The sequence below is a fragment of the Aulostomus chinensis genome, chromosome 21 (genome assembly GCF_037954235.1).
Source record: "Aulostomus chinensis isolate RoL2024-O1b breed Wild chromosome 21, RoL_Achi_v1.0, whole genome shotgun sequence".
In the NCBI taxonomy this organism is placed as follows: domain Eukaryota; kingdom Metazoa; phylum Chordata; class Actinopteri; order Syngnathiformes; family Aulostomidae; genus Aulostomus; species Aulostomus chinensis.
In genome coordinates this window covers 6,524,715-6,548,154 of record NC_141340.1, presented here as the reverse complement: position 1 = coordinate 6,548,154, position 23,440 = coordinate 6,524,715, and the positions used below count along the sequence as shown (strand labels likewise).

General features: G+C 40.7%; 2 protein-coding genes across 5 annotated transcripts in view; one reads left to right on the top strand and one right to left on the bottom strand.

The window, feature by feature from the left end:
• Positions 1-691: 691 nt before the first annotated feature.
• vps41 (VPS41 subunit of HOPS complex) lies at positions 692-18,864 on the bottom strand. 3 transcript variants are annotated; one of them, XM_086191295.1, is made up of 28 exons: positions 18,664-18,864; positions 18,356-18,394; positions 14,018-14,125; positions 12,531-12,608; positions 10,865-10,939; positions 9,773-9,835; positions 8,443-8,508; positions 5,931-6,054; positions 5,705-5,847; positions 5,551-5,617; positions 4,962-5,059; positions 4,754-4,886; positions 4,521-4,636; positions 4,312-4,430; positions 3,818-3,899; positions 3,628-3,720; positions 3,411-3,538; positions 2,991-3,135; positions 2,877-2,918; positions 2,751-2,801; positions 2,536-2,673; positions 2,402-2,456; positions 2,186-2,326; positions 1,969-2,105; positions 1,417-1,516; positions 1,276-1,320; positions 1,113-1,192; positions 692-1,032 (listed from the first exon to the last, which is right to left on the bottom strand). In XM_086191295.1, the coding sequence occupies exons 1-28, from the start codon at positions 18,682-18,684 to the stop codon at positions 952-954; spliced, it is 2,568 nt and encodes an 855-aa protein (XP_086047421.1). In that variant the 5' UTR covers positions 18,685-18,864; the 3' UTR covers positions 692-951. The 3 variants fall into 3 exon arrangements, with proteins under 3 accessions (XP_086047421.1, XP_086047422.1, XP_086047423.1); XM_086191296.1 differs by having other exon boundaries at positions 4,754-4,883; XM_086191297.1 differs by lacking the exon at positions 18,664-18,864 and having other exon boundaries at positions 14,018-14,172; positions 18,356-18,377.
• Positions 18,865-18,880: 16 nt separating this feature from the next.
• pou6f2 (POU class 6 homeobox 2) overlaps positions 18,881-23,440 on the top strand; it is a 79,976-nt gene continuing 75,416 nt past the window's right edge. The window contains exons 1-3 of one of the 2 annotated variants that reach the window (XM_086191299.1): positions 18,881-18,948; positions 20,133-20,241; positions 20,466-20,550. The gene's annotated coding sequence lies outside the window, so the exon portion shown is untranslated. Of the gene's footprint in view, positions 18,949-20,119; positions 20,242-20,465; positions 20,551-23,440 lie in introns of both variants that reach the window. The other variant, XM_086191298.1, reaches the window with a different exon arrangement.

Below are 23,440 nucleotides of genomic sequence, written 5' to 3'. Positions count from 1 at the left end.
AAAATCAAAAGGCGGCATGAACAAAATAACCAGAGATGTTGATAATGATCAAACAGGTCGATGTTTAAACATGCACAAGAAATCTGACCCAGTTTCACTTGTCTGACCTTAAATAACAGGCATAAATTAAGAGACAATCCATTTTTTTCTAGTCTTTTTAGATTAGATCATTTGTATTTTTTTATTTTACGGTACATATTATTTATGAAAACTCTTTAGTTATGTAATATGCTTTTGATGATTTGCATTACATTCATTACATTTATAAAATGGTTACAGTGAATAAAATCAATTATTTCAACTCTTCCAAAGAAAATGCAGTTCATTTCTTTTAGGAGCCATGGAGGGAATGCCATGACTAATTCATGAAATGTGGCTGTTTTTTGTTTTTTTTTTCCTCTAAGATGGTTATACAGTATTGTCAATTTTGCAAACATTAAACCTGTCAAATGTTTCTTTCCCCTGCATCTTGGATTAAATCCATACTTACACAATAAAACATGAAGTTTATGATACTGTGGATGGTGGTCCACAAAAATGTTGAGCCTTAAAGTAAAAGAAATAACAATTTAAAGTCATTAAACTGTTAAACTCTTTTTTAACAAGCTCCATGCTAATGTAAATTGTACAACTTGTCTTGGATTTCCTTTGACTGGTTTATGAAGTTATTCATTATCAGAACCACTGACAGTTTTTTTTAATATACATTTTTATTCTTTAGACATGTCATCAACAAATCACATTAGCGGAAAGCAGAACTGCTGCAGCACTTTACAGTTATTGGGCATAAATATACAGAGAAAATCCAATAAAACTGTTTTGCATTTTTTGCTTGTGTACACTTCAGTGACAGAGGGGAAGTGATATTCATTGACCAACACACTGACAGTAACGAAAGCAGCAGGGGGAAGATAAAGCAATCAATAATAATGAGAGTGCATCAATTCCTCTTTAGTTTTTCATCTCCAGGATTCCACTTCCTGGCCCGCGCCTCTTTGCGCTGCAGATGTTACAAAACTGCACGCCGGGAAGCTGAAACAGGCAGAGACTCACGTCAGTTATGGTAACTACGGTCACATTCACGAGATGAGGATTATAGGGAAGGTTCTTACTGTTCCCGCGGATGGCAAACATTCTTTGTGAAACATGTGTCTGCAGTGAAACACCACTACACTGAAGGGTTTGGCCATGTCTAAAACACAAGTGTCAAAATGTTGTGTTGTCAAATGCAAAATAACCTCATCAAAAAAACAAACGTGTAACGACTACACATACCTGAGGGTAATATTGTAGCGTGGCACGATTCACAAATGTTATCCTCTGGAAAAAAAAGGACAATATGTTTGTGAGCTCAGTTAAAATTGAATTATTTCCCCTAGCTCTGCTTGAAAAAAAAAAAAAAGTCCTTCCACGCACCGTCCACCATGACACCTCTCATCTGTGTCCGATGCATCTTCTGTAGCAGAGACAGCGAGTCAGCCACCAGGATCTTCTTACATCCCTCCCTCAACAGGATCTGAGACAAGGAAACAGATACTTCATAAACAACAACATGCTCACTGGTAGGGCTATGCGACGATATTGTGAAAATGTCTCATTTTGAAATCTAAAAATTAGGGCGAATTCCAGGACATTAGCAGAGGTTTGTAGCACCGGCCGAGGAGGAGGCCATCCTATTTTAGGGCAGATTATTATTATTATTATATATATATATTATTATAATTATGCATTAATACAGAAGACACATCCACTCATCGGAGTTTCTTCAATGCCAACAGTTGTTGCACCTTTTACAGTATTGATGCAAACCTCCACTTACAACACCGACGCTAGGGAGTTTGACTGATTATAGACAGTCTAATTAGTCTTTAAAGATATTTAATAAAGTCTTATTTAGTTCATTACAGGAGTTTTCTACTGAGGAAAAAAAAATCAAAATTAATATTTTACTGGTGTAATATTTCAAACCTGCAGGTTGTAATCCTGAAGGATTTTCACTAGTGAGTCTCTGAGGTTTGGGATCTCCATGCCCTCCTTTATTCGGTGGATGAGCAGAATGGGATCCACATGGGTTCCAATGTTATTGAGGAGGCCAGTGATGAATGCTGAGATGATGAGAAAAGGTTACTAACGACAGCAAAAGTCAGGGAAAGACAAAATGACATTAAGAGAGCTGCTTCTGTACGTGGTTTGTCAATCGAGTAGGAGATGAGATCTTCCCAGAGCTCAGCATCGTCCTGCTCTTTGGCGAACTCTATGGCCTTGTCCACGTCCTCCAGCTCCTCCATGATCATCTGCAGAGCTCTCCTGCAGTTCCCCATCCTGCCTGCGGGTGTCATGCTAGATTAACTTTCTTTTAACACATCTGAAGGGGAGAAGAATTATGTCGTTTAAAACTTACTGAGCAGGAAGACGGTCTCCTCTACAAAGTTCCTCTGCTGGCAAATCTCAAGAGCCTGGGAGAGAAAAAGGAGAAGAAATGAGATGGTTCATGTTTTATGGCTCCTTGGTGGGTGGTGGGCACGATGGGCGTACCTTCTCAAGTGGGCAGTGAGTGCTATCTCTCAGGAAGGGTAGAAGATTTGGTCGGTCGTACTCTGCATACAGGCCGATCTGTCTCTCGTGGTACTTTTGTCCTTTGTGATGGTCCCGCTTGAACAGTTTGTGGAGGTACTGTAGGGGGAAGACAAGGGTCAACGATAGTGTCTTTTTATTCGTGGATTAAATATAAATGTGTATCAGTATCTCACCACATGGAGAAGCTCAGGTCTGTCGGCGAGTTCTTCCACCACCCTGTCAGTCTAATGACAGACAAGAGAAAAGCCATCACAGAGGAGCAGGTTTCCATCAGATTCTTACAAACCTGGCCTACTTACAGATATCTTGTCCTCATTGTCGAGAAGCATGTCAACAGCTTTCTGGAAAATATAGAAACAACATCACTCAACCGGTGTGAGCTAAATTAAATCAACTTCTGAAGTGCCTTTTACTTCTTTATCGAAGTCCATGAGGAGGACGATCTTGTCTTCTATGGAGGAGAAAAGATTGTGTTTGTGGATCAGCTGGTAAACGTCTTTATGTCTCAGTCTCAGGTAGATCTCCAAGGCCCTGTCGTAGCGCTGATCGTATGTGTACCTGCAGTAGCATAGATGGACAAAAAGAAACAACAACAAAAAACAACAACATTCTGAGTCAATAAATGCATGACGTTTCCCTCCATTTAAGTCCTTTAAGTGAACATTTCATTGCAGACAGTTCAAATACTTGATTGACATCTGATATTTTAACCCTGGTTTTGTAGAGATACGTATCACTGAATATCATAAACAGATCCAAAACATTTTTGTTTAATTCAACAGAAAAAAACAAAAGTGTCATCATTGTGTCCCAGTAGTTACATCATCACTCACAGTTCAGCTAATGTGGTGAGCAGGGTGCTGTTAGACGGGTCCCTCTTCAGGTGATCGGTGACCGCCTGGACAATGGCCATGTTATTATAAAGCTCTCCCGGCCATTCCCGGATCAGTGTGGCAAACCCCTAGGTGGAGCGGGAGACAATTGCCTGACCTCAGTGGATCGATACGTGAACACAGGAACGTCAACAAAGAATGCTGTCGGACAAAATACCTCATAATCAGTTTTGAGGAATTCATGCAAGATCATTTCATAGATGGCCGGTCTGAGACGCAGGTCCCCTCGGGGTAAATACTGACTGATGGCCTGGAGTAAGAACAGCAACAAGAGAGTGATTTTGAGCAAATGCAGTACACACAATATTAATACTGCAAGCAGAGAAACTGCAGTCCTGGCGACTGACCTTCAACTGTCCAATGGTTTTAAACCTGTATACTTCATTTTCCCACAGTTCCATGTTTTTCCCAAGAACTTTTTGGCACTTTCTGCGTTGGAAAACACAATCAAGTCATCAGAATACCACCATTCTACTACTTCAGAGGACGGGTCTGTATCAGTTGTGTAGCACGCACACGCAAAACACAAACGATAGTCTTTGAATATCAGGTGTAGGAAGTGTATTATTTGGTTCGTTTTTGGCTCAAATCAAAATGTTTGTGGACGAAGAAGCTGTGGATTACATCCTTACGAGTTAAAATGAAATGAAAGGCAAATGACACTTTTTGGATTAAGTTGTGCTTTTACTACAGCTGCTTTAATTTGGGGTTTGTCCTTTACACACTTTTTACGTGCAAAAATGTTATTGCTTAAATTGTCTGTAAATAGGGGAGAAAAGACCGTTTTTTTCCAGGTATCTTCCAAAAGCTATGATGCATTCTCCAGTCGTGTCAAACGAACCTGGCAGCGCTGTCATATTCCCCTTTCTCCACCAGGTGATTGATGTAAGCCATCCCAATCTTCTGAACATCGTGTCTCTTAATGTTTTTGAAGCTGATCTCAGCAGCCATCAGCGCTTCCTGTCATAGTCAAACCAGCAGCCAGAATTCAACTCGGAGAATTGGAGACTTTAACCTTTTGCTACGCTCATAAAACCTGTCAACACAAACCTCATATTTCTTCTTCTCAAGCAGCCAATCGATGTGGTCATCCTGGTCTCGCTCCTTGGCCACGACAATATCTTTAGGACTGATGATGTAGAAGAGCGACTCTCCTTCTGAATGCTCTGTTAATGAAAATACATTTATGCCTCCGTGTACTGTACATTACAGCTGACATTTGATAGTCGATGCATAATGGAATTACGGAGAGGTTAAAGGATGTGTGGCATTTATAGTCTCACCGAGGCGGTAGTCCCTGCACTCGTTCTCTTGGTAGTTGCGCACCGTCAGCGCATCTGAAGAAATCTCCTCACAGCTCTCAGGGAGAGGTTGGATGATGTCGAGACGAGGCCGCGCCAAGAACTCCTCGTCCTGCTCACTCACACAAACACTGGGAGTAAATATTCCATACTCTCACAATTAATATAAACATAAATTAAGCATAATTACCATCTGCTCAGAGTTCTCCTTCACGAAGAATAAAGTGACGAGCTGATCTGCCAGTGGTGCCAGGCCACTGATGAAAAACTCCGTCTCAAATACAGAAACTGATCGAAAGACGCACAGAAGGGAAACTAAAATCAGATTATACATTTTTATTGTGGTTTTAAAGTTTACGTCTTCGATTTGGTTTCAAGTAAACTAACTAAGACTGTTGCATGGTTGTATGCCTCCACCATGAGTGTCTGTCACAGTAATCTTGACCTTAGACCACCAAAAGCTTTCCAATTCATTCTTGAGTCCCGGTGAACATTTGTGCCAAATCTGTAGAAATCCCCTTAAGGTATTTTTTAGATAACGCCTTGATGAAAATGTGACAGTGACCTATGACCACTAAAGTCTTTCCAGTCCCGGTGGACGTTTGTGCCAAATTTTGAAGGCATTCCACCGAGGTGTTCTTGTGGTTCAGGTGGAGACATTAAATACAGAATATCATCAGGCAATGGATGTCAGGAGCATATCAACAACAAGGATTGTATGTTATTGAACTGTTCCTTCGCCATAATCGCAAATATAGGTTTAGAAATGTATTTTATACCTATTTCCACATAGCGGCTGGGCAGATCCCTCATCTCGGTGGGATTTCGCTCTTTCACAACACAAATCTGAGGAGAAAAGTACAGTGGGTAAGAAAACTGGGAGGATTAGAGTTTCACTGTGAAACATTCATTGCGAAACAGACAGAAACGGACCTTGATAGAAGTCCCCCAGCCAACTATGAGAGTGGTGTTGTCTTTCCAGCACAGGCTGCATGGATACATGTCAGGTCTCAGATTGATGTTGTCTCGCAGCACATTGGTAATCCTCTGTTTTGTGCTGATGTCATAGATTTTAACTCCCTGAGAAACAACTAAAGTTGAGCATCTTCACATTCGGATTTAATGTAACTGTTATTATTTGGTTGTTGTTAGAGAACACTTGCCACATTGTTGGCCCAAGCAATGAGGTTCGCCCTCCACTGGACGTTGGTGATGGTGCCCTCGCCTTCATGGAGAATAGAAGTCTTCCAGCGGTTCAACCAGTTTCTTTCATACAGGAGAAGCTTCAAGAAAGAAATCAAAGAAAAAAAAAACATTAAAATACTTCATACCTTCACTCAGGAGTGCTTGTGTGCAGCACCACCAACAGAGGGCAGTAGCTGTACAGCACATGGCAGACGAGGACACAGTCCAGGGCAGCCTCTCAACATTGGGGAACTTTCTTTCTTTTCTTTTAAAAAAATTTTTTTTTATACGTTATATTTATGAGCATTTCTCATTTAATCAGGGATGACAAGTAAAAAGCAGAAGAAGAAACAAGAATTTCAAAAAGCTACAAAAGGTTGTAAGAGGTTATAGAGGTAATGTCTCTACTATTGGGGTCATAGCATGTCATGGTGATTCGTGCATCACATTGAAAGGCCAAAAACCTGAGCACAACCATGATTCCTCTATATTCTCTCCAGGAGCACAGCTAAGTGCCTGATTCTTTCCATTTGGGACTGACAAAAATCAGATTTCCACCCCAACAACAGTGTCTCCAGGTCTAGAACTGGTGAAGGTACCAGGTAGAAATGGGTCTCAAACAAATCACGCTGGTAGTGTCAAATCCTGGTTGACACTGAATCAGTGGGTGCTAAAGTTCAATGTCTGAGTGAAAACTTGGCTGGAGAGTAAAGCTTGCGCTGGACCAGAAGAGACTGTGACATCACACATACAAGTGTGATAACCAAAAGTGGTCTCAAATGTGGTTGCACTCTTCATATTTGATGCAGACAACATTGAAAAATATGTTACATGTGAAATACAAAGTTGGTCACATTTAATCTGAGGAAATCTAAAACCGGAACCATTTTTTGAGAGCCTGAAAGTTAAGTTTCCTGTTGGCATGCTGCTGGCTAATGTTAGCGGAATGCTCCATGCTAACATGAAAAAGGGATTTTGCATTTCCCCTAAAATCAAGTAATGTGAAAGGAACCCAAACCTATTCCCAGGGCCACCACCACGCATTGTAACTTTATATTTCCCACAACAAAAAAAACGGAACAATTTTTAATTTTAGCGGCCGCACGCTCATCTTAAATCCACTATGTTTAGAGACAAAAACAAAAGAGACAGATTGTTCGTTGGAGTCCATTCGAGTGAGAAAGCTTCATGTTCAGTGGTGCTTGGAGTCATTTTCTAGATTCACACCGTTAAGTTGTGTGTGGAGGACGGTATGAAAACCATTAGGACGGAGCTGGAAATGTGCTGCATTCCGAGGGTGATTTCATACATCAGTCTCACATTTATCATAATGACTCAGGTTTCTTCAGGCTACACACCATTTATTCTCATCATTGTGTCAAATATAGAAAAAGAGCGTTTAAAACACAAATTGGTGAAGTTCTCCTGCAGACATGTGGATTCGCTGTCGCGGCACGGTGTGCATTTTAAACCTCATTGTCTCATCAAGGTGGACGCAGCACCGCACGCACATAAATGTTCAGGCCTTGTACTGCAAAAAATGCAGAGGACAAAGCCCGCCATTCACATCCGCACCATTGGAACTGTCCTCACTATTTAAACTGTTACAAAAAAGCTCAACTGCATAATATTACTGAGAAGGTTGAGAGAAGGTTGTCCAGGCTCTTTAATTCAGCAGTTGGGCTATGTTAATAAACAGTTTGCTTTACAAAGACATGATATGACAAAAGAACTGTGGAGACGAAATTGAATTTCCTTTGACAGGACGTGGCTCCTGTTGAGGCTTATTGATTTTCATCACAGGCACCTTGTGGAGGCCTTCACAACTTGGAGCTGAGAGGAATCAGCGCCAATTCAAAGAAAATGGCAAAGTAACACTAACAATAGGGTTTCATGAAAAAGTTGTTTTTCCTCACCTCTGTTGTATAAATGTCAGTATACTTTATTTATGGATAGCTGTGCACATTGCTACGTCGGTGTAGTTTATGGTAGACAAACTGGCATTTAGTATGTTGGTTTTACTTAATAAAAAAGGAAAACAAAAAGAAGAAGAAGGAGAAGAAGAAAGATAATAACATCCCTAATCTCTAAAAGACATTTCACCTTTTGTGGTGACATATTTACCAGAAACAACTGTCAGGAAAGAGATACCTGTATGCACCCGGAAATCCTAAGACCTTCTTGATAATGACCTCTATTTGCCAGTGCTTGTGCAGCAATGCTTTTCAAACACTGTTGAGCGAACAGCACTTTGTGAAAATGGGCATCTCTCCAGAGAGCACTCCAGCAAAAAAAGACAGAAAAGTAAGAGCCTTTCACAGCAGACAAAGGCCTGCGCATCACTTTCAGCCAAGCCAAAGTGAGAAGGTTTACGGGATTACTGCACCCGGACACAATCAGGATGAATTATTGTGGCAGGAAATGCCTACAAATAGTGAAGACTGTAAATAATGTGGGCACAAGTAAAAAATACAATTCAAACCTACCTTGTTGCCTCCAGTGACAAACTGTTTGTAGTTCGACCTGGAGAACTGGGGGTGTAAAGCCACCACCTAAAATACAGAGCAAGGACAGATGACACCATTAAGAGTTGATTGTTAATGGAATTCAGTTTGTTACCGAGGTCTACAGGGGAAATGACATAACAGGATGAAACATGACACAATCTATTTACTTTTCCATCTACCTGCTCTTCCTTCTGCAAAGAAATTAAAATAAAAACAAAAGATATTTTCTTTTGGACGCGATCAATGTTTTCAAAGCCACCAAAAAATTCATAGGTCAGGGCAGTGCACATCCGAAATGTACAGGTTTTAATTGAATACTGCAAATACAGCAACCGGACTCACTGCATCTCCATCACCCTGGTGAGAAAAATACATTTACCTTCGCTCGGACTTTGGCCGGATGAGTCTGCTGACGCTGGTCAAAAACGTTAAAGCGACAATAAATAGGCTCATGTTGGGTCGAACCGATCAGTGCTCCATCCAACTGCGAAACTTTAGGCTGATATTGATGTTTATAATGATAATAAAAAGGCGAACAAGGCTTTATACCACCCTTTCTACACCGACATATTTCGGAAAACAAAACACAATATAGTTTTTCAAATTTACAAATAAATTCCGTCTGCTGTCAACTGCGAGTGCCTTCTTGTTTTTAATCTCTACAAACAGATTCTGGACATAAAAGCTAAATCAGCAGGCAGAGGAGACAGAGCGTGTCATGGCAGGGAAGCTTCTCGTTTCTGTTTGAGCAGCTTTGACCAATCACGTTTAAGTGGGCCTCGGTTGCGTCCGCGTAAACAGTCCGTGCGGAGCGCAAAAAAATACGGACATCACTGGCTGAAATGCAAATTTGGAAAAATGGCTGTAGTGTGAGGATTTAACACATCTGTTGTAGGGGTTCTATACTCTTGAGTGTAAAGAAGCCACTTTTGAAACAATCAGTTTGACGTCTTTCAACTCAAACGTCTCGAGTGGTTAAATTTAAGCAACGAACGGATGGAACAAGGAAGTCTTGGACCAGATATCCTGTGGCTACCAGAAACCCTGAAATGCTGGCCCCTGTTCCTCAAGGCTAGATGATGGGTTGACAGATTCTAATCATCAGATGTCCGACTGTGGTCAGCAAGGGAAATATCAGCCAATACTGATGTATCTGTGCATCCCTGCAACCTTCCAACTACAACACCCAAGAGTCTACATGGAGGGAAGGTACACAGCATTCATTTACGTTTACTAGCCACACTGTAACGAAACAAAGCCGGTTGTAAATCAGTAAAGTTTCCCTTTATAAGTTTTCAGAAATACTCACTTTAATGGGACAGTCAAAGTTCTCATGGAAGCCTTCTCTTGTATAGAGACCGAATACTTGAACCTGAAACAAAGATGAGACATCAGAATGGCGAGCAAAGGTGAATAACTCAACATTTCTCCTTTAATTGCTGCCTCTGCAACTATCTTGAGGCCAGCGGGGGGAATTGTGCTCTGTAAAAGACTTTGATTGGCTCCCAACTTCTCCGCTGGGTCACCAATTAGTGGACACCTTGATTCTTGGAACCCTCAGGGTTTAGAAACAGGATTCCTAATCGTGTACATGACCGCGGCCTCCGTTGGCTGCAGCCAGTTCTTGTGCCATTAGAGTAACTCTCACTTTCTATTAGTGACACTCAGTTTTCCTTTATCCGAAGCTCCAAAAAAGAAAACAACAAGTGGGGGAATAATATGACACCCTGATGCAATCTCTCTTTTTTCTAACCGCACCAGCGATTAAGGATTAAGTTAGATTTCAATGGATTAACAGCCAACTGACTTGGCTGAGGGCAAACAATTGCTATAGCATTGATTTTAATTGTCTGCTCCACTTTTTGAGCGACAAGATCTTGTTTTCGCCATCAGAGTGCAAGAATTGTGTGTGTGTGTGTGTGTGTGTGTGTGTGTGTGTGTGTGTATGTGTGTGTGGGGGGTGATATCACAGAGCATATCTTGACTGTGAAATCCATGAAGGATGGTGGTAATGATGAGAAAAGACAAGATAAGAGCGATGTGGAGAACATGGCGAGGGTATCCATAGACGGATGATGGCTGACTGACAGCTCATCGGATCTGAGCGCAAACCTTTACTAAAAATTGGTATGAGCTTTTTATACATTTCTGCATCATAAAAAAAAAAAAGATTTATGTGCAGATATGGTGAAGATAAAACTGTGGGTTAATGCTCCGACTGTGAGAGAAGTGACTTCTAAACATTCACCTCCAAAAACCTCAAGTTCCACGACATTAGCATAAAGTTTGAGGCTGATAAGATGAGTTTTATGTGAGGAGGAATTATGATCGATGAAAACGGAGATTCTTCACCGCAGGTCCAAGGATCAGTGACCAGCGGTGATGAGCAGAAAGATCTCACCTTCCCATCCTCAGAGCAGATGCCCACATGCTCTCCACTCTCATCCAGGCTGATCTGGTTGATCTTGACTGAACTCTGCACAGACACAATATCATGGCATCTTATTTTAGCAGCTGGAAAAATATCTTTGCAGCGAGGCTAATGCTAGCTGACAATGTACCCAGATAGCAAAATGCTAGAAAAGCATGAAAATCAATATGAATAAATACACAGTGTTGATATCTAGTCAGATATTGTGATTTTTTTTTTAATGAATTGTCGCTCATCATTCAGAGTTTAACAGCCAGGACGCAGAATTAGTAATTCATTATTTCCACTTATTTTCTTACATTCATAACTCGAGAATTGTTACGTACATGTGGATTATTATCATCATTATGAAATAAAAGGCCCTTCATGTCACAGAGACAATACTTTTTAATTTATTTTGTCCACTATGAAGTGTAATGAGAAGTTGCATTTACTGGAGATTAAACAAATATACTTGGCACCATTTTGGTTTTTTTGCAATGCAGAACCGAGAACAACTTGTATTGGTTGTTCAGGCGATTACTAAAAAAAACTATGAGGGTGATTTTTCTCCAAATGTTGTAGAGAGGGGGAGTAGAGGCCAGGAAAGAACCATTTAATTATTGGGTGTGTGTCTATAATGGCAAAAATATGGCTATTTTTTCTTTAAAATAGGATCTGGCTGAGGTCTTTCGTCTTCAAGCGCCTGTATTCTGTACCCATGTGGCCTCTTGAGTAGATCTTAATAGTCTAGAAGGAAAACTTTGTTGTCGTCATTTCTAAAAACCCCAAATCAGAGCCAGTCTGGGGTCCAGTCCAGCAGAGCTTCAGTACGGACGTATGGATGGAAGCTGATGTCGTCCGCCGTTGACTGGTTGGTTGTTCCGCCATTTCAACGAAGTGGAGATGTACGCAGGTTCTAAGCTGGCACTAGAACCAGCCCAGAACTGGTACTAGGTTCATTTGGGTGGGAAGAGGGTTGGCTATTGTATCTATATTTGATCTACGTTGTCTTAAGTGTATTGGGTTCGCTCTATTGTATCATAAATCCAACATTGCATTCTGCTTCTCACTGAATTCTCTGCTCACCGGGGTTGTGTTGTTTCGTTCACATCATGATTAATAACTGGCACTAAGTTCTGTAAAAGAGCAGCACTTGAATCAGTGTGCTCAGCAGGAACACACCAGTTACAGTAAAGTCACCAAATCAGCCCTGATTACTGACAGTATTTTTTTCTTTATTTTCTTTACTTGTGAGTCCTCTTATTGCCCTGAACTCATTCCCTTCACTGGCTGATTACACGGGGGACGTAAAATAGTGATATCAGATATCTCAGATGTGCAAGATTATTTTTGACCCTACATCTACGCATGATTTCAGCAACCTCTGAGATCCTATTCTTGATACGTTTTCTTAAAATGTGGGTATTCATATACATGAAATATGTTTAAGATCAAACTTTTACAGCTTATTCCCCTTTATTTTTAAACGAATGCTACTCGTACCAGGGCTGAAAAGACTGTGTGAGGATCTGTGCTGCTCTTATTTTTGTTTGAGGCGAGTCAACGGGAAGTTTTAAAGTACAGAACAGCTCTGAATTTAAAAAGTGAAGTATAAATTTTAGCACTATAAGTTAAGATGTTTCAAACTACTCACAATTTCAAACTTCTGGGTCACATTTCCTTGGATATCCAGCAGGAAGACTTTTCCAAAATGGGTACCCAGGGCAAGAAACTGAAACAGGAATAAATGTGCTGTTGATTAAACTAAAATACACTTAAAACTAATATAAGATTTTGGAGGGAAAAAAAAAATCTGGTGCTGATGATGGGTGTTGAAAAAGAGAGAGAGAGGAAAAAAAAGAAAACCTCCTGGAGCTGGAGCGACACGGGCAGAGTGGGGATTGGGTGAGCTTGGAGGCAAAACTGTGAAATTGCAGGGTTTGGAAAAGCCCTATTTATTAAAGCAGACAGTGTGAAATGGCATTTTTTTTCACCTCCAAATTAAAATGCTTAAGCATAATAAATGCGGCGTACATCTGACTTCTTCCCATGCTCCTCTTGCCACCCAATCACCTCCCTGCCCGGCTCAGAGCTATTATTTCTCGCGAGCAGCAAGTGGTTTCTGTGTTTTGTGCTTCAGCAGAAGTGCGTGTGTGTGTGTGTCCACTGGGAGTAAAAAAAAAAAAAAAAAAAAAAAAGAAACTGGGGGCTTTTGGCATTAGATTAAGTGTGTGTTCTTCCACCCCAGCCCGTGCTCCATGCCCTCCTCCTAATCCCCCTCCCTCCTCGACCAGCATGTGGATGTGCGGCGAGCCCACCATGCTTCAGTGCAGTCTATAATGAAATGCTTATATTTACAGGCACAGCTGAGCATGTCAGACAGAGCCCCTGCAATCTCCCCAAATAAAATAACCAAAAATAAATAAATAAAGGGTTCAACCTTGTGAGGCGAAGCAACTTTTAAAGGGATTTATCGGCACGGAATTGTTCAAATGAAATTCCGATTCAAACACTTAAAATATGAGGCAACACAGGGTGATATGTGCTGGTGGAGGCGGCGGAGGCGGCGGGTGGTGCGACCACACCGTTAGCTGAAGAAAACCCAAGAAGAGAGACAGTCAGATCACATTCAGACTAAAGTAATGCCTCACGCCGTGGCAAGGTGGGTTGTTTTTTTTGTTTTTTTTTTAAAGCAGTTGGGACCAAAATCCTCCAAGTAAAAATAAATAAAGGAAAATCAATAGCAGTTAAAAAAAAACAAAAAACATCAAGTGAGGGAGACATAAATGGGGATGACTTTTGCTTTGCTCGGGCGTGCAAGTGTGCTCCTGGTGCCACGATGATTACACATCTCAGTGAGAGTGGTCCCTGAAAAAATATCCACATTGGACCCCCCCCCCCCAAAAAAAGGGACAGGAGTGAAGAATATGTAAGAGTGGGAATAAAAAGAGGATAAGACAATGGCGTCTGGTTCCCTGTGATGGATCTCCCTGAGAGGAAAAGCAACGGGAAAGGTGAGAAATGAATGGCCTGGCTGAACAGAGGAGACTTTGGCTCCCAAATGTACTTCAACAATGTGTAATGCTTCACTTGCGATGGGTGGAGAAGGAGAAGCTAAAAGCGCCCCCCCCCCCCCCCTACCTTGTCGTGGACGGTCATACAGCTGGCTGCATCGTTCTGGAGGATCTCCGTCACCCCGTTGGAGAGTCGCTCATATTTCAGTTTGGGTTCCTCCTCGCTGTCCTCCTCCTGGTTGAGAAAGGAGTCTCCTAAGATGGTGCTCATTGTAACCTTTTCTGAAAAAGGCATTTGTTACAGTCGTGCATTGTCCCTTCACGGCAGTTAATTAAAAAGATATAAAGTTTGGTCTTATCATCAAACAAAAGTGAATTGTAGGGCTGGCCTGGGCCTTGATGGAGGAAATCACTCCCAGGATACTTGTACAAGTGTTTTCTTTTTATAATGCAAACATATTAAATCATAGACGTTGTTTGCCATTATGCTGTTTTTACGTTTTTATATACTTTACATCAGGTTTTTCACAGGTATAAAAAGAACTTGATCTTTTGTTGCAGTCATTAATTGAGAAACACTTGGCGAAACAACACAACGGTCAAGTTATCGTCACACGGTACAACGACAATGAGGTTGATCAGCACTAATGAGGATTAATGACGGGAAAGGACACGATTGTTATCGACTGATTAAATGGGGAAAAAATAAATGCTTTTTCAACTGTTTTATTAAGTCAGACGTAGAACGCTTTAGATGAAAGGCATGCGCGTCTCCCTGCAATATCTGTACATGTTCAAAACAAATTAAATTTCTCCCCATCTTTTCCTTCCCAACAGCGTAGATACATGACATCATTGTTCTGCAACCAGCAGAAAAACACGCCGGCATTGACAAGCTCAGAGGAAGCTTTATTTCACTCAGGAGAATCTGGCCTAGAACAATGCTCTCTTTTACAGGAACCCCTTGATCACAGCAACAGCGTTGTGACTCAAGGGCACCGCAGCCGTGGTGGCGCTCCTTCTCTTTCCACTTTCTTCTCCTCCATCTGTCACCATTTTTCCTTCCAACCATGGGGATTGAACCGGCAACCTTCCGTTTTCAAGGTTATTCCTCTAACCTCTAGAATAATGACGTTAATTCTCTAAAGTTTTCTGGTTTTCAATTCCCATCCCTAATTATGATCATCAGCCTTTAATTTTTTGTCCCAAGTGACTAACATTTGGCTACAACCAACTATTAATATTAGTGTTTTTGCAAAAGTAAACAAAATGTTAGACTGCATTTCATCTTCTCCAATCTCAAACAAAACCAAAAATAAATTCATTACCTTCAATATAATTCCCTCACTTAATCATTCTGCCTGTAAAATGTAGAGAACATGTCCATTATACTTTGCCATGTGACTCAATCCAGGGCCTGGTACACCAGTAACCCAAATATAATCACATTTATTTGCCTTCTTACATGATGAGGAAAAGCAGCCCAACACTTGAGAACATTTTGGATCAAATGTCTGCCTTGGAAAACGACATAAACAAACCTTTTCTTTAAAACCTTGCCGATCAATTTCGCGTCAAGTAATTGTTATAATAGCAACTTGTATTTGTCCATCATATGCCCCCCCCCCCCCCCGGACTGCTTTACTATCCCTTTGTGCAACAACAAAGATGTACTGTTTATATGCACAAAGACAAATTTCCATTCGCTAGTGTGAAATGCAATAATTTTCTTATTCCAGGAGGCTGTTCTTTGCCAATGAAAAACACATGAATTTGGTGCTTGTGTAAAGCAAATTTAAGGTATTCTACTGTGTTACAGCTTCCAGCATGAGCCCAAATTTGCGGCCAGTCACAGGCTGAATATTACTCCTAATCCAGTTTAGAACCAATGCTGCACAGTCCGTGGCTGCCCAGAGGGTGCATCAACTCAAAACATTGTCTGCCATTATGTGCTACTGAGTTGGAGGTGGGAGACAATAGCGTGGAAAAATGTTATTTTCAAAAACAATCCTTTCCCACTCAACAATGCCATATCTAGCCTATTTCCTGTGTATTCTGCTTGTGAGATTTCTGATGTGAGGGCATTGGTCACGCCTTTCAAAGGCGTATCAAACAACAAAAGCAAACTTCATCCCCAGAGAGAAACTACACATATCAAAACTTTTTTTTTCCCATCTATTGTTAGTTGGTCTATGTTTTAAGCAGGTAACCTTTTCTTTTAAAACGCCGTTTTCTTTCCCCTGTAGGGCAGTTTAGTCATTCCTCTGTTCAGGCAAACATTCTTCAAACGCACAATTAGGAGCACGCCTCGACATCTTTGCATCACGCAGGAAGAACCCATTCATCTGGGGGTACCTAAGCCACAGCGCCACCCGGTGGCCACAGGAAATTACTTTTTTATTATTCTGTTGTCCTCTTCCTTATAGGTCACCGGGTCCTCAAATTAGGTTGGAAACATCTTAGAAACTCGGTGAGGCCCTAATGTGAAGAGGTTTTTTTTCCCAAGAGGTGTTACCATGGTGAGGTGGACAATTTCAATATTTGGCCATGGAACATGAAGGTGTTGCATCTGGACTTCACCTGTTCAGATCTTTCACAATTTCACAGGTTGATGAGAGTCCTGGCCTGAAGACATCAACAAGGTGAATATAAGTCACAGCACCACCTGGTGGATGTAGGAAGTACACATGATATGACGAACTGACTTAAGTCAAAATCCACTGTTCGCCGTCGCCTGACGCACAGCAACATTAAATAGAATGAGCGTTGTGTACTGTAGCGCCACCGTGTGGATGCAGGAAGTGATATTAGTCTGCTTCTTCAAGCAAAATCCAAATATTATCGGGCGTCACCCTCTCTCTCTCCACACTGTTGTGTTCTACATCGGGTTTAGCGTTTTCTATCTGAGTGCTCCGTAGTTGCTGTATCATATCAACACATGACGAGCAGATATCTGACTTTCAAAATCCGCATTTGTTATTTTGATCATTTCTTCTGTGAGTAGCAGAACAACCAGCTCACCGGCTCCCACTGATTCCACCCTGAAGAGCTGCTGTCAATCAGGTAACAGACAACAAGCGTGCAACAGTATTTTGTGGTTTTCCAAGTAAATTCAGCTGCTTGCAGGAGGCCTGAATCCCACAGTCCTCGGTGCTTGTCTGCCTGTAAGAGTTTGTGTTCTACAGCGATGAGCGCACTGCACACGGACGGAAACCACAACGTAGGAGCTCGGTGCAAGCTTGACATTTCCCCTCTTTGCTTTTACTCTGCTGTTTAGTTGTTATTAATATTATATTCATGTTTTCTATTTCAAGACACATATGTTGATATTGCCTTGTCATTGACCTTCATTGCTGTAACTGTGGCTTTTAAAAATGATTTGCAGCTGATGTCATTTCACTCGCCTCTGTTGAGCCTTTAACTATATTTTATAAATCATTTTTGCTCAAGTCTGGTTGTTTTTTTTAAATAATAATGAATAATTATTTATTATCATTAAAAAATTAAAATAATTAAAAATAATTTTGTCACGATTAACCATTTTCTCACCAGGCGGGTAAGGGTATGGATGCAGCCTCTCCCTGATGCCATCCTCCGCCTGCCAGGCTGATGTATAAAAAGCTATATTTTATTTAGCTAACTTGTGATTCTCAGAAGCGCAGGTGCACCATAACAAGCTGAAGCTCAGTCGTAATATTGATGGATTTGCTAAGCTATCTTAAATTCATGAGTATTTGACACCTCTCAAAATCTGACAAAGATCCGTCAGGGATTAAGCACCATTGATAGATACTGGCTATGTATTTTGGTCCTTTATAAGAGTTCAAAAATCATCATTGCTTGACAGAACACTGACAATATGATGCTGTTGACTGACATGCTGGTGCAACTGTATGACACTTTCAAGAACAGCTTTTCCTCATACAACTTTAGCATAACATATGTTGCTCTCCCTTCATTTGTGTTTTTATGATATCCATCCATCCATCCATCCATCCATTTTCTACCACTCATCCTGTTAAGGGTTGCAGGGGGGCTGGAGCCTACACCAGCAGCCTTTGAGTGAGAGGTGGGGTACACCCTGGACGGATCACCAGTCCATCACAGGGCCAACACATAAAAACAGACAACCATTCACACTCACAGCCACCCCTATGGTCAATTTAGAGCTGAGGACTCAAACTGGTCCAGTAAGGGCCGTGTGGTTGCAGGTTCATTCCAACCAAGCAAAAGCAACACCTGATCCAACAAATGAGCTGTGTGGGCACAGCTTAGTTGATTTAAGTAGAATCAGGTATTGCTTTTGCTTGGTTGGAATGAAAACCTGCAGCCACACGGCCCTCTCCTGGATCAGTTTGAGACCCCTGATTTAGAGTATTCAATTAGCCTCGTCCCCTCTTGATGTCTTTGTTCTGTGGGAGTTGCTATTTTTAGATCAGCAAAAACAACATTGATCCTTTTTTACCTCAGATTCATCCGTGAATTCCTCACTGGATTTTCTGCTCTGCATTAAGACAAACATGACATGGCATTAAAACACATGACACAAGGCATTATCATGACACAAAACACTGCAACTCTTATACATTAGGACGCTTTAACCAAACATAATTGTGACAAGACAAAAATTCAGTAGTAGAACAGATAATACACGAGTGTCTCACGCTAGATATCCACAAATAAAAATCCTCTGGAAACATTTGTAACCTCTTTGAAAGCAGCTAACCTGGGACGTCAATATTAGCCAGTTAACGTTAGCATGCAAGCTCTTACCTGCTCCTCCACTTCCGCCATTTCTATTGTCCGTAAAAATAATAACTGTCAAAATATCAATACGTTTTCGGAAATAAAAGCTAAAAGTCCGTCACATTTAAGGTGTCTACATGTCAGCAAGCACCAGTAAACAATAAAGTGATGCTTGTTGTCGAAGCCTGCTCCCTGCCGTAAGTGGGATCATATGACAGAAACGGAATGGCGTGGGGTTGTGGGTATTGAAGTCTTGCTGACGGAGACGCTCTTCAGCGGTCAAAGATGTATCAAACCGAATCAAACCGACAGGTGAGAACTTCCAGAGGAGAAATTACTTTTCAGCGTTGTATTTAGGCTGTATTTATCGGCCGCCTAACACATTTGAAGCTATTATTTAAAACTTTCCCTTATGTTTAATGTTGTTCGTAATATTGACAGTGCCAGTAAAAAACAACAACTTCCTCGCGACACTTTAGCATCCCCTTGGTTTAAGCTAACTCTCACAGGCGTCCACTCAACTACAATTTATAACAAGGAGAAAGTTTACAGTACTTCATTATTTTAGTAGCTATGAACTTTAGAGTGTCAAATATCACCAAATAAATAATACTCCAAACCTTTACTAACCTAATGTTTACCTAAAATTGACCTCTTCTTAATTAAGTTATTGTTTAACCTTACATTTATGCGACTCTGCATTACTGTTTTTGATTGATATGTAACACAAGGATATGAACAAAAAAAAAACCATAAAAATTAAGTATATAAACACTGCTAGAATTTCTTTGTTCAAAATAATGTCAAGTATAGTATTTTACTTTTAAAAGCTACGATCAGGTACGCTTTCCTATTTTTATATGCTTTTTACCCATATTGAAAGCTTTCCCCATTAAATGGTTCATTTTAATTTGTTGTATTGCTTCATTTGGACTTGAATACTTCTTCCATTACTATGTAAACAATTGGGAACAAAAACATACACAGTAAGTATTTAGGGGTATTAGCAAAATATAGCCTAAAAACCAGATGTGCAGAATTTTTAGCAGTAATTAGTAGCAACTGCTAAAGTTCAATATCTGTACTTCAAAATTGTTCTTGAGTAAACAAACTTGTAAGTTTAGATTAGAATTCTCTTGCAAAAAATATACACACGGACGTCCTTGAGCTTGAACATTGATTGCTTTTATTTTAAACCCTGCTTGAAAAAAAATAATTAAAAGGATCAAACAAAATCCATCCTTAAATGTGCTAAAAAGTGAGAAGTACTGCAAATAGTTGCAATGCTAAGTTAACGCACATAGCACCTCTGCATCCCAAAGTCCAAAAAGCAGCAGGAGGGAGGTAATACCTGAAATATTCTGCACCCTTTCTAATGTACAGCTCCCTTCCCAAAATCTTACATAGTAACCATATTTGTATATTGTAAAGAAAGGTGGGATTTTTTTTAGTACTTTCATTATATATCTAAACACATATACAGTATATATTCCCAGACGTTCCAGGACCGGGTGGCCATATGAATCTCTTAGATTTTAGTCGACTCTCCTGCTCCTTCGTCACCCTGCTGACAGCTGCTTGCCAGAGTCCAGATGAATGCCAAAGGTATGATATGCCTCTTCTTTATTGAGATTGTCTCACACCCCCATCTTCCCTCATCCATCCTCAGGAGAATCCTAATGCACTGATACCAAGAGGGAATATTTTTTTTTCTTTACAATCTACTTAGCAATGATTTATTGATTGAGGCTTCCACCCTCACAGAGAATTACCGATCCTTTTTGGGAAATCAGATTTTCACACCTTTCATGAGTGTGTATGTGGTGCAGGTCTCCAGAGACAATGTGAGGGGAAACTGACTTTGAGGAGCGCTGGTGTGTGAATCTCTGCGGTGTCACTCTTCTGCTGCCAATGGTATGTCCAATGTCTCTCTTTCACTCCTCATCTCTCTCTATCATTTTGCATTATTTATAGGTTGATAAATACAGTGTCCAAGCTTTATTTCGATGTGTTTTCATTCCCTTTCAAACCTTGAGTACACACTGTTTGCCTACTTTCATATCGTAAGCATGCAGGAGCCTCGCCGTGGTATAAGTATTTCATAGAGGAAAACAGGAAAATAATAAAAACAACCCTTGCCCTCATAGGAGGAGTTAGATTAGTGTGCTGAAAGCTTTGATGCTCCAGAATGTCAGCTCGCTGGATCAATCCAGCAAAAAACACACACACAGACACCTGACCAATCAGAAGCGCCTTTCTGTTGTGGACCTGCTGGGCACTGTGGTTTACAAGCTTCAAAGAGCTCCTTTTAATACACTGCTTTGATAGCCCTCAGCCTCCACTGACCCACCAACCTTCCACTGGGGAGCGTTTTAGCTTTAGCTGAGCCGAGCGAAAGGGTGGGGTGTGTGTGTGTGCGGGGGGCGGGGGTACTGTTGATCATATTAATGATCCTGGAAAAAAAACAAACAAACAAACCCCCCCCCCCCCCAAAAAAAACAAATCTTAACTCAGTATATAGTGCTCGCTATTCCAGGAGAACACCCGGATGCAAATTTGCTTTTATGTCATTGTACCTGCTATATTTCAAATGAGTAAATCATACAAATTGTAAGTGACACATGTTGGAATCTGTTCTGATAAAATGGCTTTGGTCACTGAAGTAAATGAAAATCTATTTACAATGTGAGAGAGAACATTATGGTCAGTAACCCTAAGGGGGAGACAAATCATCATCTACCACACCACATTAGACATTGAGGGCTTTTTTGGGGGATGTTTACCAAACAGAGCAGCAGAAGACGTATAAAATTTAGAACTACCACCTAAAAAAATGATTAATTATTCTTGGTCCTTCAATGTTAAATTATCAGCTTGATCAGAATTAATGTTTTATTCAGCTTATATAGAAGGCAGCATTTAAGAAGATATTTAACCGCGCTCTTTTCTCACCATCACATTTCAGCTACTTCCCTCTGTATTATTTCCGCTCAGTAATTTTCAACTGTCGGAAAATAAAGTCCTAGAAAAACCAAATCCAAGAGTGACTTAAAAGGGAGGTTTTATTCCCCCGTACAGTAGCACAGAAAACAAAAAATCCTAATGTGAGATATTATTATCATTATTATTACTAGCTCCAGCTCATTACAGCAGAATAACAAATCAGCAAAATGACAGTATGAATTTATTTTCTTTACAGGCTGCAGGCCACTTACAACAGTGATAATGGGGTTTAAATGAAGCTGTCATGGACTGATTGCAGACAAGAGATAATCCAAATCCATCAAACACACTTGTCTCATAAAATCATGTTAGCTGACAAAAAAAAGAATGTAATTTGACAATGATATAATACACGAGTGTTTGTAAGAACATGTCATGACTGAGAAGGCGGTCTGACACACATAGCTGGGTGACTTTTGCGAAGGTCATAAATCTGATCCTCTTCATAAATTTTTTAGATTTACTCCAGTTCAGGGTCACGTACGAGCTGAGGTCGTTTCCCAGCAAAACACACCACAGGTTACTGGTCCTTCCAAGAAGAATAGATCTCACTGAAGGAGGAGGTATGTAGGCCAGCCTGATGGTTCGCATTGTCATGGGTTCCCTCAATCAAAAGCTAATTGGACTGTTGAAATGTATTTTGGATTAATGCAGAACATGAATTGTGGTAAACAAACAAACATATGTATTTTGTAAATGTAAATGCAATCAATAGAAGTGCAAAGCTAACGTTACGCTATGCACGAGGTACAGCATGGATGATACATGACTTCACCATCACCACAACCAGGTTTGTGCTTCTTCTATTTTCTGTTTTATGTCCTTTTTAAGATCCATAAAAGCTTCATAATTCAGGCTTGTGGTAGTTACTGACATATCGAAAGCTAGTGTGACCCCCTGATCTTGTATCAGGCTTTTAACCGAAAAACTATTCAGAATATCCAGCAAAAGAAACCAGACTTTCAACAATGCTAACTTATTTCCGGGTTTTAGGACTTGTTTCCTGTGCTGCTGTTTTCGGCAAATTCCCATTGAATTCTACTACGAATACCAGACATATTTGTGATTAAGATAAAACATTATAGGGTTAATAATCACAGGGAGAAACGGTAAATCTCTTCCCACTTTAATAAACAGATTAGCCTTGAGTGGAATGTACTGGTCACAGACTGAAACCCTCACCGGGTGTCCCCCCACAGTGGGACAGCGGCGGTAAGACCGCTAGCTATTAGCGCGGGTATCCGATGACGCTCGGGACTCTCTGCTAACCACTGACTGTGCAGCCACTGGGGGTGTTTGGTGAGCAGGAGGCTGAGGAGGGGGAAGAAGATCAAGTGCTTTTTCTTGTATCTGCAACCTGTTCCTGAGCTGTGGCTAGACTAAGAGAGGAACAGAAACATCTTTGTTTCTGCAACCTCCCTACACACATTATTGCTTTGATCGGGGCTCTGAGGGTTAAAAAAAAATGAAGCTAATCCGCACACATTCAATGCTTTGACTTAGTAATGAAATTTCTTATGGTAATTCTGTTAATATCCCTTTTTATTAGGGATTTTCACAATAAGATTACAGTTATCCCATTATGTGTAATTACATTACTCCAAGAGCTTAAATTAATAAACACGCTCGATTTGATGGCGTGATTGCAAATAGGCAAAGTTATGAATTGAATTAATTAACCACTGCGTGAGATGGTGAGAGATGTGTTGCCCCCTTATCCTGGAGCCTCCGAGGCCAGAGGAAGATTAGAGCTCTGATCTCATTCCCAGCACTTGTTTGGAGTCTGTCAGGAAGAGAAATG